The sequence below is a fragment of the Pagrus major genome, chromosome 21 (genome assembly GCF_040436345.1).
Source record: "Pagrus major chromosome 21, Pma_NU_1.0".
Taxonomy (NCBI): Eukaryota; Metazoa; Chordata; class Actinopteri; order Spariformes; family Sparidae; genus Pagrus; species Pagrus major.
The window spans coordinates 18,195,393-18,210,856 of NC_133235.1; the positions used below are offsets into that span (position 1 = coordinate 18,195,393).

General features: G+C 40.7%; 2 protein-coding genes across 2 annotated transcripts in view; both read right to left on the reverse strand.

Moving 5' to 3' along the window:
• cacnb2b (calcium channel, voltage-dependent, beta 2b) overlaps window positions 1-3,491 on the reverse strand; it is a 39,939-nt gene extending 36,448 nt beyond the window's left edge. The window contains exon 1 of the mRNA XM_073491663.1: window positions 3,444-3,491. Coding sequence (XP_073347764.1) covers window positions 3,444-3,491 — 48 coding nt within the window. The remainder of the gene's footprint in view (window positions 1-3,443) is intronic.
• A 5,340-nt stretch (window positions 3,492-8,831) lies between these two features.
• On the reverse strand, window positions 8,832-14,772 carry tmem236 (transmembrane protein 236). Its single transcript, XM_073490481.1, has 4 exons — window positions 14,513-14,772; window positions 12,277-12,349; window positions 11,329-11,455; window positions 8,832-9,448 (listed from the first exon to the last, which is right to left on the reverse strand). The coding sequence occupies exons 1-4, from the start codon at window positions 14,764-14,766 to the stop codon at window positions 8,832-8,834; spliced, it is 1,071 nt and encodes a 356-aa protein (XP_073346582.1). The 5' UTR covers window positions 14,767-14,772.
• Between the last annotated feature and the right edge of the window lie 692 nt (window positions 14,773-15,464).

A 15,464-nucleotide genomic window follows, 5' to 3' on the forward strand; every position in this document is an offset into this window, starting at 1 on the left:
ATAATCAATGAGCACCTCGGCACTGTATGGATCCGCAGCCCTTATAGATTCACCTTGACAGGAACAGGCTACGAAGAGGGAAGGAATCAAAACTACCTCTGCAGTATAAAAAATTCATGTTGCATCCTGCACATGAAATAAAACTGGAGGTTGAGATGTGGCACGACCACAACCAGAGATGCCCCAAAAAACGCTGGAAGTAAAGGTGTGATCAGAACTATCTGTATTTCCTGTAAACAAATAAAATGAGGAGAACATTTTTCATGTATATCCTCCCCTCTCCAAAATATAACATGTGTGAGAACAGCTGATTATACATTTCAGTAAAAAGATTAAACTTTTCTCAAAAAACAAGTCACTACTGAAAATCACACAAGTAAAATACCTCCACCAAGTCATCTGTCTTCAATTTTTAAGCCTCTCCTCTGAGAGACACAGCAGGGATTTTCTAGCAATGGCAATAACATGCAGTATGCCTCTCACCACATTCCCTGTCTGCCTCTTGAGTATATACAAAATCAAAAAACACAAAACTCCCAAAAGATAAAAGGTAAAGTTCCCTCCATCCTGCAACACTTAGTACTTCCATTTAAAATACATTAGATCTGCAACAATTAGACAATTAATTGATTATCTGATCAAAAGTAAATTACTAAATTGATAATCTTTGAATCCTTTCAATCATTTTTTGTGGTTCCAGCTTCTTAAATATAAGGATTTGCTGTTTTTGTCACTTATGATCAGTGTTGTAAAAAGTCATACCTGAGTAAAAGTAAAGACATCATGTAAAAATATGACTGGTAAAATTCAAAGTCACCCATATGAATACTACTTGAGTAAAAACCTTTAAGTATCTGATATTAAATGTACTTAAGTATCAAAAGTAATTTCCTAGGAATACTGTATAATCAGGGTTGACCGATTCTTAGCCTGGCTGATTGTCAGATAGAATAAATTAATTTAAAAATGTGCTACTTTGGCTCTGATGCAGCATGTAATCTGTAAAGTAACTAGTAACTAAAGTTATCATATATATGATATGTAGTGGAGTAAGATAATACAATATTTGCCTCCAAAGTGTAGTGGAGTGGAGGTATAAAATAGGTAGCGTGACATGGAATTACACAAGTAAAGTGCAAGCACCTAAAAATGGCACTGAAGCATGACACAACAAGAACAAGAATGTACGTTTCACAACCAAATGTTACACCGGGATTGCAAAGATTTAAGAAGTGGACGTGATCATTTGAGAGACTTTCCCTCCAACAATTTCAAAATAAGTGGAGAGGGTTAAGAACAAACAACCGGAATGTATTTTACCTGAAACGTCTCTGCTTTGAAGAAATGTATATAATATGAATGACTGAGTTCTGCCCTTCACCTGTTGGCCGAGCCGTCCTCACGCTCAGCATTATGAAAACACCAACAACAAAGCAGAGAACAGTTAGGTGTCTTAAGCTCCTTCTTAGAGCCAGGCAGCCACTTAAGGTAATCCAGCTTTGTTCTCTGCCAGCAGCGACCACACCTGGAGGAACATTTTCTTAAAAAAAATGTAAATCTAAAGTGATATTTGGTTAAAGCTACTTCTGACATGTTGATTTGGATGTGTATCATGCATAATATCAGAAATTGGCCCTTAACCAGTGTTTCACAAACTTTTATGATCCTTTAAATCAAAGTTATGTCTACTTGCAACCAAAGAGGAGATGTTCCCTCCTCAGACTGTTTCATTTGTTTTTGGATGCATGATGAGAGAAAACTATCCAAGATTTCATGATGAAAAAGCAAAGATTAGAGAAAAATCTGGAAAAATAAACATAAATTGTTGGCAATTTTGGAGGCGTGTTTGGGGCAACAAATCTGCATATTTTTCACGAGATGTCGCAACAATTTGGAGTCATGTTAGTGACAAGAAAATTGGATATTTTGGGGATTTTTAGCCAGTTTCTAGCCAAAAACCAAGTATTTTTAATGAGCTGTAAGGACAATTTCCAATTTACCTATAAGACAAAACATAATCTTTTACAAACACTCACCAAGTGGTTTTTGTGCCTAGACCTAACCAGAACATATCAGTGATTTGCAGAATCGTAGATCAGCGAATGTGTAATTTAGTCTTCGACCTTCCATGTTGGGAACCCCTGTCCTAATAAAGCTGTGACTTAGATTGATCCATCTTTTAAAAATCTCATAGACGACTGTGTATTCGGCAACACAACACATAATGTGCTGCGGCAAATGGAGTGAAAATAACGGATGAGTGATGAACATTAGCCAGACAGGCATTAACCACTTATCACAAGCTTTTTAAGCCTGAGTGCATCAAAGCAACACATGTTGTAGATTTTCCTCATATTTACGTGCATTTCCTCGGCTCAGGGTTTTTCACTCTCATTGACACTGAATGTGGGCATCAGGTCCCACTTCTTGATGTGTCGATGCTTTTAGCCGTGTGTGGCTTTTCGATCCTTTAAGTTTCTCTCCCAGCTTGTTGCTGAGGTGGGCACACACACTGCATGCAGCAACACAGATTGTGGTAATCTGCGCTGACAGCCTATTGAGCGTTGAGGAGCTGACAGTAAGCCTATTTCATGTAGGGATGTGGTTACGATAGGTCCTCCGCAGTCAGCGCCATCACACAATGCACAGCTCTGGGACTCTATAGTATCGGCTGCAACGGGATTTAACAGAGGTTGGGTAGACACATGAAGAGAAAAATCAACAATGGCTGTAGTGATGAAGCAGCGAACAGAGAGAAGATGAAGGACAGAAGGAGAGAGTTGGTGGGAAGACAAGAAGAAATAAAGAGGAACAGGTGGAGGAGAGGTGTGAGATTGTCCTCCCTGCTCCTCGCTGTCATTGAGAGGACAGTAAAACCTGGCCTGTAATGAGATATCTGCACCTGTCTGTCCTCCCACACTCACCTCCTCCTTGAGACAGCTCATACAGGACACATGATGTGAGGAGAACAGCTCATCTAAGCAGCTGTCATGTATTTAAAATCGCCTTATCGCCTTAAACGCAACCCCCCCCCCCCATTTTACTAGCTTGGCACTGAAATCAAACTGTTGTCTCACAGAAAAAACACAGATTATTGGCGTTTAGGTCATGTCTTCATGGAGTCCTGTGCTGGAATCAATACAGAGAGCTGTTTCACAATGCCACTGTCTGTCCTGATAAACTGCAGCCTGAATGAAAACTCAGTAGAGAGCACCTCAGCAGCAAATAACAGGTTGTACGAGTCGCACACACGGCTGCTGGTACCTAAAATTGTGAATGAATTCTGAGGGTTATTTGCAAAAGTGTACAGAGACTATATGCAATAATCTGCCTTGGCTCGTGTATCACCCTCCCCTCCCCTCCCTCTGCTACAACTCCACTGTTGCTATGGGATCAAAAACACAAGGAGAGATGCTGCAAGTGATGCTGCGATGGTCACTTACATAGGTGGACTGCACTCTCCGCCAGTGTCCCAGCCCACAGCAATACATCAAGACATCCAGTTAGGGGAAGAAGAGGGGACAGGCTGATAGAGCCTCCGGGGTGGTGGGTCGTCTCAGGCCAGGATCCTCATGGCACAGGTGATCCACCTGATCGCCGGCTCTTCAGGTAGTCGGGATCCCGCAAGAAAGAAAAAGGATCTTATCTCTTTGGTCCACCTGAGGTTTCAGTGGCTGCTAAGTTATGTCCTCAGATGACTCCAAAAAAGAAAAAAAAAAACAAGACGTCTGCGCTCTGTGGGGAGCCGGGATCCAATCAGTCCTGAATCCAGTGAGTGTGTGAGGTTTGTATGTCTTCTTGATGTGTGTGTGTGTGTGTGTGTGTGTGTGTGTGTGTGTGTGTGTGTGTGTGTGTGTGTGTGTGTGTGTGTGTGTGCTCACCTCATCTCATCTCAGAAGGACAGGTGGTTCATCTGCCATCCTGTGTTTATTTGCCCTCCCGCTACCCCACCTCACTGTCGAAAACAAACCTCTCCTCCAGCCTCCCCCCGGATTAAACCCCCCAAATAGTCTTGCTACAAAAACTAAATGTCATTTTCTTCTCTCTGTCTATGTGTGTGCCCCTCAATGCTCTCTGGTCTGGTCGGACTTATCCAATCAGAGCTCTCGACTCACTCCACATCCGTCTTGCCTGTATCCCTGTCTATCCCTCCCTTGTAAGCCCACCCTGGGAGTCCAGATACAGAGATTTTCAGGTTCTGTGCAATTCCTCTTTTCTTCCTCTCCTCAGAAATCCCAGCAGCTCTATAGCTCCTCCTCCTCTCACTCCACCACGCTGCTTCCCTCTCTCATCAGGAGCGTTCCTGCTTACCTGAGTCACTCCTTGCTCTCCTGTTGTGACAGTGTATGCACATGTGTGTGTGTGTGAGTGTGTGTGTGTGTGTGTGAGTGTGTGTGTGTGGAGGCTGCAGCTGAAGCTCACCGCTCTCCCTCTCTCTCTGTTGCCATGCTAGAGCAGGTAACATTCGGCTAGCGCAGGAGACACACAGCCTGAATTCAAATGCGCCTCCAGCCTCTCCGATTTACAAAGCCTCCACCCATCCTTAACAGCAACCCCCCCATCTCTCCTCTCCTCTCTCTGTCCGTCCTCTCTTTTTCCCCCCTTCTATCTCGTTCTCTTCATCTCTGTCTACAGTGTCTCCTCCCTCTCTCCCTCCACTGTTGCTTCCTTTCCTGTCATTTCTCCTCTCTGCTGTCGCGCTCTTTCTTGTTTTTCATGCTACCTTAAGAACTGCACTGGGGATAATTCTGCGACTGCTTAACGCTGCAAAAACTCTCTGTGTTTTCGAGTCATTTCTGTCTATAGTTTAGTCGAAAGGCTGAAGAAAATCTGTCAGTGCAGTGAGAATATTTCATCCTGTTCTGAAAGAAATCAGCTTGCTTCTAAAAGTACACAAAGTCTCTGTCGTCTTGTTTTAGACTAAATTCAATCTTTGTTGTTGAAGCCACTGTAGCGACTCTTCGAGGCTGTCACCATGCGCAGTGACGCAGTGACTAAAATGCTAAATCAACATGCTCACATGCTCACAGTGACAATGCTATCATGTTAAAGGGGCAATATGTAAGAATTTTAGTTGAAAAGGTTAAAAAAAACAAATAAAATTATGAACAGAATGTGAATAAATAACAGTTTTGATATTACGATGTTGTTGCAGAGACATATTTAGTAAGTACCATTAGCATGCTAACCAGCAGATGTGCTAGTGGTGTAAACACTCCCCTGTTCAGGAGTTCCCATTCAGATTTGACAACTAAAATTTTCACCTGATGATGGTGCTAGATGACAAGTTAAAGACACAATATGTAATTTGTGCGGCTAGAGGTCTCTACATCAAAACAAAAAACGCTTGCTGAGTATTGTGCCAGACCTTCTGGAGGAATTAACACCCAGAGCCACATCAGAGTCTGCTCTGATCTGGAGCCATTAACCAACAGGAGGAGAGCTCAGAGTTTGTTTTTGTTTGTTTGTTTTTAATAGTAGATTTATCTTCACTCCTATTTATCAACCTGACTGCAGCAGGGATCCGCGGAGGTGACCTCCATTGTCCGGTATTTACATGCTAAAAAGTTGACTGCTGACTGGAGGTGGAGGGGAACATTACTTCTTAGATTTAACTGTACAGAGAGGAGTGGAAGAAAAGAAGAGAGAGAGTCTCTAGTAAGTGCTGAGTTGAGTAAGAGGTTGACCTGAATTCAAACACAGACACACACACCTCAGTGCATGCCATTGCTCGCTAGTTTATGGCTAATGAACAGTAAAGTAGTCTGGCTGTTGTGGGTGAAAAAACACAAATAACAGCACAGTCGAACTCGCAACTACCACTGCTGATGAAATCTATCTGACCAGACTCGGGTACAAATGTTCATGGACGAGGTAATGTCACATTTCCTTCCTCACTCTCTGACTCTTTCCTGGAAGTCAAAGCGATTGGCGACCAAATTCAACGAACCGCAACATGAAGTAAACTTGTGGATTTCTCTGGGTTTGAACTTTGTTGGAAACATTTGGAATAATGTAACAAATCTTACTTATAAAACGAAGAAATGTAATGTAAGAAAAAGTAGGTTTTTGTGTCTTATTCCCAACTCATCAAATACTGATGCTTTGGGACAAGTTGGGAATGAGACTCAAAAATCTACTTTTCTTACAAAGTGGACACAAGATTATTACAAGTCATCCTGGCGGAACAATGGGTATCCGTACCAGATTTCACGGCAATCTGTCCAATACTTGTTGAGACATTTGAATCATTTAGGAAAAGACACTGAGATTCATCCTCTGGGGACAAAGAATGTTTTGTGCCAATCCATCTCAAAGATGAAGACGAATTTCACAGGATAAGTGAAAACTTGGCTCAAGGCTAGATTAAACAGTCAGGGGATCCTCTATCCATTATGTTACATCCTCTGGGCACTTTGGATTAAGGGATCAACAGGAAGGTTATTACAGTTCATCCTGATGGGACGATGGGTGTGTACACAATGTCAAGTCAGACCATCTAATAGTTTTTGAGATATTTAATTAAAAGCCAGCCTCGGTTGGGGGATCACTAAATTCATTAGGATTCATTCTATTTTGACCATGAATGTTTGTACAAATTTCTTCTGATCAAAGTGGTGGCCAGGACTGAAATTTCTATCCCAAGAACCAAACTAGACGAGTGCATAGACAAAATCCGCAGAAGATATAGTTCATAAATACACTTAAAATGTTACAGGGCTTGGCTGGTGGTAACTCAGAAAGTCCTCACTCGGGTATGCCATGAAAACTTTTGTACACGACTTCTGAAATATTGGCTACAGTCCTGACATCTGTGTGTTCAATGAGCACAGAAAAAGGCAGGTTGCTGCACTTGAATCCATTTGAGAAAGTACAAAAAAAAAAAAGAGGGAGATTTAAGCATGCTGAATATGAAGTTACAACTGGATGAATTAATGCAAAGCTTCTCTAAGCATGCATGAAAAGTTCAGTTGATGACTGAAAAAAGAGGAAAGAAATGAAAGCCTCTGCCTCAGAGGAGTCTTGAAAGTTGAACGTGGATCTTACAGGCTCAGATAAAGAGGAGCAGATACAGGCTGTTGCTTTTTCCTTTGATCATTCGGAGCGTTTATTCTGTGTCACGGGAATAAAAGAAAAATGTGCTCTGCAGTCTGCCGACACGACATACTGTAAAATGGCCACAATAACTGAAGCTGCACCAATGCTTTCTTGAAGATTATAGTATGAATCATTAAGGAGGAGGATGATCGTGGCTATAGGGAAATTAAGAGAAGTTAATTTTAGGTTTCATACCAGTAAATGAAAGCAGGCCAGCTCTGCTCCCTCCTTCTGAATTACAGCTGCTTGTCTGGTGTCCTGTCACCAGTGTCACCGTGTATATCATTAATAATGCCTTTAACAAATCTTCCCTCTCAGTGTGGCAAAGCATTTCAAGCTGATATAAATTCTTGTCTGGGATTCACCAAATTTATCACCACAGATGCATCAGGATGTTTACGGCTACTTTTTCAAATTCTTCATTTTTCCCTTCTCTTTTTTTTTTTTGAGAGACAGGAGCCACCGGTTTGGCAATTCCCTTAAACACTTTGTCGCGCAGCCCTGGCTCATCCATCAGACGGACAAAGACCAAGTGCTCCACGGGGTGTAATTCTGTCAGACTTGTGCGGGTGGAGGACTACCGATTATACACCAGCGTCTCTCTGTGGTGTCACTGTGGCATTCTATATCGATACTCACACACACACACACACACACACACTCATTCGCCAAGGTTACAAAACAAAGAGTTATACGGCCATGAAAACACATAAACCACCATGGTGCCTGCAGCACAGGCGAAAGACGAGGGTGAGATGCTAATTTGCAGCAGCCAAGGACAAAGCAAGGAATTAGAAGCTGCAAAGAAAATCTGGTCATGTGCTGGTCCTGTGATAGAAAACTGCAACTGAACTGAACTGATGAGAGAAAAACTGAGAATATATACAGAGGAGGAAGAAGTACGCAGATCATTTACTCAAAGCTGCTGTAAATCATATTATTTTTCATTAAAATAAGTGTGAAACAGCTCTATATTCCTACAGTAATCACTGTAGAGTGGTTTGTCAGTAACCCATGTCTCTCCTCCCTCAGCTCATGCAGTGAGAGAGAAAATACATTCTCTGGCATCCCTGCCCACTTAATCCAATCAGAACAGAGAACTTTAAAAAGAGGCGGTCCTGTCTGCTCCTGAACGTGAGGAGAGCACGATCCTCCTGTTTGCTGCTATATCTGGCCTTTCAGACAAATGTGATAAAAGTACAATATTTCCCTCTGAGATGTATAAAGTATAAAGTTGCACAAAATTGAAATAGAAAGGAAGTCACATGCTGTGCATTTAAACAAAGTATATTTATTTAACATAGGAAAGGTGACAGGAAATGGTTTAAAATCATCACATTTCAACATCACTCTCTGTAGTTTGTTAACAAATGTTGTACGGATATAAAAAAAGAAAAGAAAAACATAGCAGGTAAACACAATGTCATCATCAGTATCAATAAATACATTTGGATTCAAATATGCCACATAAAAATGAGAACAGTTGGCTGACTGTACACTCCAACCCACACAAGCTTTTATGTTTTAAATGCAGAATCATTTTCACACCTTTATTTGGATGAATAGCTTTACAATACATTTGCAGCCATTACAATTCAAAACACGTTGTGCTTCTTCATCAGTACGAACACCGTGTATCCCCGGTGTAGCTCCCCACACATAAATATACCAACTGTTCAACCATCCACAATCAAAGCAGATATTTTATTAACAACACAATGTGCAACTCCTCCTCAAAACATGGCCTGCCTTTTGAAAATCCTCAGCCTGGTCAGGAATGTAAAGTAGATAAAAGTCAGGCTCACCAGTACATTTTTCAACGGGTACAACACAGGAGTTACAAAACCAAACACGACGATCAGAGCGACTCGAATGACAAAGAAGGGAAGGTCCTGCAGAGCAAATCCAGCAGAAGACAGTAGAGGGTTGTTGGGAGTGATGGCCACACGGAGAGTAGACATGAAGGCCACGATGTAGATCGGGAACACCCAGGCTGAGAAGAAGACCAACGGCTCTCCCGCCACTCTCACCAGCTCCACGGTGTCGAGCCAGAACATGAAGCTGTCCACAAAAGCCTCCGCCCTGTCGTCCCTCCTCCACAGGAAGCGGAGAGGACCAGAGTAGGACCGGGGCCTTGAAGAGGAGGAGTACAGGTAGGCAGTGCTGGGCGCTCTTGAGCCAGCGAGGTCCCGCCATCTGCCTGGGGTGCTGCCGTTCCTGGCCTCTGGTTGGCCCTGGGTCAAACCATTCTGGCCTTCATCAGTGTGCAGCTGGCCGTTTACTGTGGTCACAGGTTCCAGGTGGGTGAGGACGGGGCCTGACATGTCAAGGTCAGGATCCAGGCCGTCTGCTGCAAATGACAAGAGTACACACAACATCAGCTGTATTCAGCAGCATACGGAGATCAATAACTATCTTATCTGATCTTACCTTATCTTATCTTAATGCTCACTTGAACATTAATTACCAGTGTGTTACGTTTTGGCCACCAGTCCTAAGAGCAGACTCTATTTTTGAATCTTTCACTTTTGCTTTTGTTCACTCAACTAGTGTTTAATGTGCTGTATGATGCGTGTGCTTTCCCTTCAACATTTAGAGCCAAAGAACACCTGAATTAATCAACGTTTCCACTCCGGGGCGTCCACTGATCACAGGGTTAGCACTGCGATCCCCAGCTCCTCCTGTCCACATGGCCCAGTGACACTGAACCCCAAATTGCTCCAGATGGTCAGACTGTAGCTCATTGCTATCAGCGCCTGAGTGTGTTTGTGTGTCCATAGGTGAATATAAAGCAAATTGCAAAGCACTGCAAAGAAGTGCTATTAAATGTAGCCGTTTACCTCAAGTATGTGTTTCTTGCTCTGTATTTTGAGATTTTAGTAAAAACAACAAAAGGCTTTCTCATAAACTTTTAATATTGTCTTGGTTAAGTGTTCAGCACTTTCTTTTTTAACTTTTTATCGGTGTACTGTGGCTACCTGCGACAAATACGCATAAAACAGTAAAAGTTGAAAGTGGTGGATAAACTGAAAATCAAATATATAGATGTGGTGTCAGTGTGCTGAAGAAAATGTGCTTTAGGGACTTTTGGGGGTGATTTTGGAAGTGGTTGTTTTAAAATGGTGCTGTAAAGTTGCATTAGAGAAGCACATACAGTATGCAGTATATCCTGGCTATCAGGACCAGATTAGCCTGCTCTTGGGCCCCAGGGGAAAGTGAGCTATGTGTCCCCCCACACCAGATGTTCCCCAAACTCTATCTGGAGATCCCAGAAACCAGCCACTACATCTACACTGGAATAGCACCATGCTCCAGGTTTGCAGTAGGTTAACTAACTTATGACATCTTGATTCAACCCAATTTGTTTAAAGGTGCAATATGTAAGAAGTTGGAATATTAACTAAAATTATCAACAGAATGTGAAGAAATTACAGTTTTGGCGTTATATGCAGAAGTTAGCATGCTAACCAGCTAGCCCTGGCCCGTCCAGGTGTAAAGCTCCTGTGCTAGCAGTGCTAACACCAACCCTCCCCCTGTGCACTGAGCTCTCAGTCCATATCACTGCCTGCACAGAACTGATCAAACTAGCTAACAGCAGCTATAGTTAGCAGCAGTTCGCAGTTACTCTGGTGATATGCTGCCCCCTATTTGTTTTGAGTATGAATTCGACATGTGGCCAATTCTTTCATGTTGCACTTTTATGGATACCTTTTAGACAGCAGACATTTTGACTTGTCATAGTTGGAAAAGTACCTGTGTAACTCATGGTGTGTTCAATTTAAACTGATAAATTGAGATATCCAAGATGGCTGCTACACTGATCAACAGTGTTTTTTTAGCACTTCCATCAGATTTATGTGCCATTAAATCAGTCATAAACACAGTAGTGTCCAACTTATATGTGTGGAAAGTGGCTTTGCTGTTTGTACATGCATAATAACATGTAAAGTGTTGTTATTACTGGTATAAAGATATGGCTAAAAAATGGCTTACCTGACTTTTGCTGGTTTTCCAACTTGGCAATTGAACTTGGGTAATGTGTTATCCCAAGCTCTGACTTCCGAAGTAAACTGAACGCACCATAACTACACTTTACTACTCTGTTCTATGAGTCATGACAGTGTGAGAGTGAGTCAGCTATGACAATACCAGTCATTTTACTATATACATGTCAGAGCATCTGCCAGTTCATTAAAAAAAGCAGGATATACACACGCCTTCAAGACTTACATGATCCGAGGAGCCTGCAGGACCGAATCCTCTCTGTGATGTCCACACAGATGAGGCACACAAGCACCAATGAGACGGGCAACTCATCGAAATGGTCGTGGATCCCGGGATTTCTGTCCACCTGCACCTGCAGTACAACCAATAGCATTAAAAATAAATGTGAATTCAATAGCAGAAAGAACTGATCTGCCACTGAGAAATCATGAAGGATGAAGCAGGACGAAACTAAATGGAAACTCTTCATTACAACATTTGGCAGCGCTGAGAAAGAGGCACTCCTGCATTCCAAGTTTTAAGAAGCCATCTGATTTTATTACCCCATCATTACAGACATTAAGATGGTACTGAATGCCTTTAACACGAGATTAAGAAATATTAAACGTATGAATATGTCTGACAGGTCTTTGTGGCCAGATTCTCTTATTTATGATCTTCCTTGTCCATTAATCAAACGGTTAAGGACACAGTGTTACATGCGTAAAGAGTCAAGTTTTCCTAAGAGCTGTGGATGGTATTAAAGTTTGGGTTAATGGCCAACGTGTTATGTTCACTGTGGGTTACTGAATACCCCGGATGGAGAGTTCAGTCTTGTGACGATGGACAAATTCCTTTTACTTGTGATGGTGTCAAAGTCCGTCTCAGTACACACAGAGAATATATTTGGATGCTACTTCAGGAAGCAAACTCTCAAGAGACTGAGTAGACCTGGTGACAGGCCATCGTTTTCTCTCTCTGTGGTGCAATGTGCCGTGTCAACCATCACTCAGTGAATAATTATAGTGATCTAAACACCATTCGCTCACACAAGGGGGTCATGAAACCAGTTTGTGCCTCAAATGGACTGTTTACAACAAAAATGCCTCTTCAAGGACCCCGTCGGAGCATGACAGAAAGAAATGTCAACAGGTGCTCCTCAGTGACGAGAGCGATCAGTCTCGATGACATTACCTTGGAGCTGGTTATTAAAATAGCAAAGCACGGAAAAGTACACAGGAGGATATACGCCAGCGCTGTTGGTCTCCTGGAAAACAAATTAAGATGTTTTAGTTCACATATAAATAATGATCCCAGTATTTTGTTGTGTCAAACTTTGGAACATTGTTCCAGTGCAACAAAGTCACTAAATATTTTTACTTCATTTACTCAAGTACTGTAATTAAGTTCAGCTAAATACTATTTGCCACAGATGTAAGTATCACACCATGACTTCTATCCTACATAGTATATGGAAGCATATTGCTGCCACTCCAGAAACAGAAAAATGGATCAGTATCACGTTATAACATGAACGGTTTGATGTTATGGGATAGGATATTTTCACATTATAAGAATATATATATATATATTTATATATATATTTATTTTAACGTCATTACAAAATACAAATTATATTATAACAAGAACCTTTCCTTTTCTTATTGTTATAATATAAAACATTTCATCTTGTATCTCTTGTAGAAAGATATTTTCATTTTATATTACTACATTATTACATATATATCTTTAAATGATATTGTTTTTTTGTTTCTCAAACGTTTTATGTTTTAAAAAATATGTTGCGATGTTATAACAGTGAAACATTCAAGTTTTATCAAGACAAACAGTATATTTTTATTACAAGAGAAGATTCTTATTATAAGGTGATCAGTTTGCATGAGGTGATGTGATGTAATTCTTTGATATAATGTGAAAAACACATGTTAAAACAATAAACTTTTCACATTGTATTGTGATGCTGATACTGATAATATGCTTCCGTACTTACCTTTATATACTATATATTATACATCCCCACTAACAATGTCAGATAGATGACATAGTAAAAAAGTGAGATGTATCTGAAGTGTAGAAGAGTAAGTTGCAAATGGTATCTAACTGGACTGAGTACATTAATGAGTATTTAGTAGCTTTCTTGCTCTGGAACAATATAAGTTTGACACAATTATGTACGATTTCAAATAATAGCAGATGAATAGAGCCAAACTACTTTCACTGACCAGTCTACTGTTTGATTTTTGTCAGTGTGTTTATCTGCAGACTAAGCGGCCGTAGGCTGCATTTAAGTATTTAATATGTTGACACATCTGAATTAACTGATTTTATCAAAAAATTTGAATTTGAATTTTTTGGCAATATGCTCTATAAAAGCCAAAATAAGTGTATATGATTGTTTTGATTGATTGGTTTATTGTATCAGCTGAAACTCTTCCACATTGTGCTTCCTTGATAGTAGTTACTGTCTAGATTAAAGAGAGAATGTGTAACTTTGGCTGAACAAAGGCCACTGTGGCCATAATTTACAATTATGCGAAAATGACAAATGCTGTAGTAGAGACGAGTGATAAAATCAGCGACTGCTGGTTATAAAGTGATGTCTAGCTTGCTATTGTTAGCTACCATAAGCTTCTGCTCACACCAGACAGGTGTGACAGTCAAACCTCAAAGTGTATCAAACTGAGCAAGACTGCATTTTATTGCTTTGAATTCAACTTTTCATTTGTAAGAAGATTTTGTTATTTCTTACGTAACATCGTCTTGCTTTAACATTACACATACAACACATATGAAACATGATGCTTTGCTTTAAAGGTGCACTATGTAGTTTTGGGGGAAGACATTTTAATCCAAAGAGAAAAATCTTCATTGACTGATTTTCAATGCCTAAACAAACTAAATAAACAAACTATCTTTGTTTTCATGACTGAATAAACAAACTGACCTTAAAGGACAGTTAATACTGTTTTCATAACAGGCCCTGCCACCTTTCTAGCTTCTAACAGTGTTCTGGGGACCTTATCTTCCTCTGAGAACAGCTTGTTCATTCAGTTATGGAAAAAATGAATATTTCTGAGTTTGTATTATTACCTCATTAAAATTGCAAATATCACAATACTGACTTTGAATGTTCTCTCCAAAACTACATAGTGCCCCTTTAAGTATATTTTACTGATATTACTTCTTTTAATTAATTAGGAGCTTCAGTTTTTCCTCCAAATACTGCGTTGTTCATTATTATTCAAGTGTTTCCTCCTTGTCAATTTTATTTATGTAGCAACAAACTGCAAATCTGCTCTTAAAAGGTATTCTCATTATTCTGACTTTGTTCATTTCTCCATATCATCTCTCATTTGTTCACGTAGATAGTTTGACATTGACTACAAGACTTCCCAACATCTGTACTCACCACTGTGTGATCTCTGAGACGAACCTCCGCCGCTTCAGGATCAGATATTTCAGAGGAGCCCACACCAGCAGTGTCGCAGTGGTCACATAGGCGATAGAGACCGCCACCACCAGCCAGTAGGCCGTCAGATTATCTCCTTGCACATCATGTACGATTCTGGCAAACCTCTCCATAATCACAAAGATGGGTATGATGAGGGCTGCAAACTGCAGCACCTCATACAGGATGAGCTTGACTGTCTTCCCTGAGAGCATGGTCTCTGAACACCAGTTGCTGGTCTGAACTTGGAGCCAAAGACTTTGACAATCATCTCCCACGAAACGAGCCTGTCGGGCCGTTGGACTCTGCACACTGACACTGCTTACACTGCAGCGGAGGCTGTATTCTTTTATTGCTGAGGTAATGAGGTGGTCATGCCTTTTTATGGGCTCACAAAGACGAGCACTCCTATCCCATAATTTCAAGGAGAAAATTACCCTGAGCTCACAGCTGAAATTTACACGAGCACTGGAAAAAGTACTAGATTACATTCGGACAACATTACATTGCATTAGATGATCAAAATAATAAACAGAATTGTAAAAATACAAATTGTTAATATTGAATCGAACTGCAACACAATTAAAAATGTAATGTGAAATTGGACAGTTCCTAATAATTCCTACCACAGTGACCTGCTCTGTGGCTGTTAGGACATTTGTCTTTATCTAGCCTGTTGTATACTTTACTAAATTTCTTCTATCCAGCCTTTCTCAGGTCTCAAATACCCTGATCTCCATCTAGTGGCCAGGCAGTGGACAATATTAGAAGCTCTTGAAATTTATGACTCTCACATTGTATGTAAGTAATAAGTAGGACACAAATACAAGTTACTCACATGAAAAAGGTTTCAGAGTATGACATCAAAATGTTGTTTTAAGTCAGCAGCGTAACAGTTTTGGGGAAAAACATC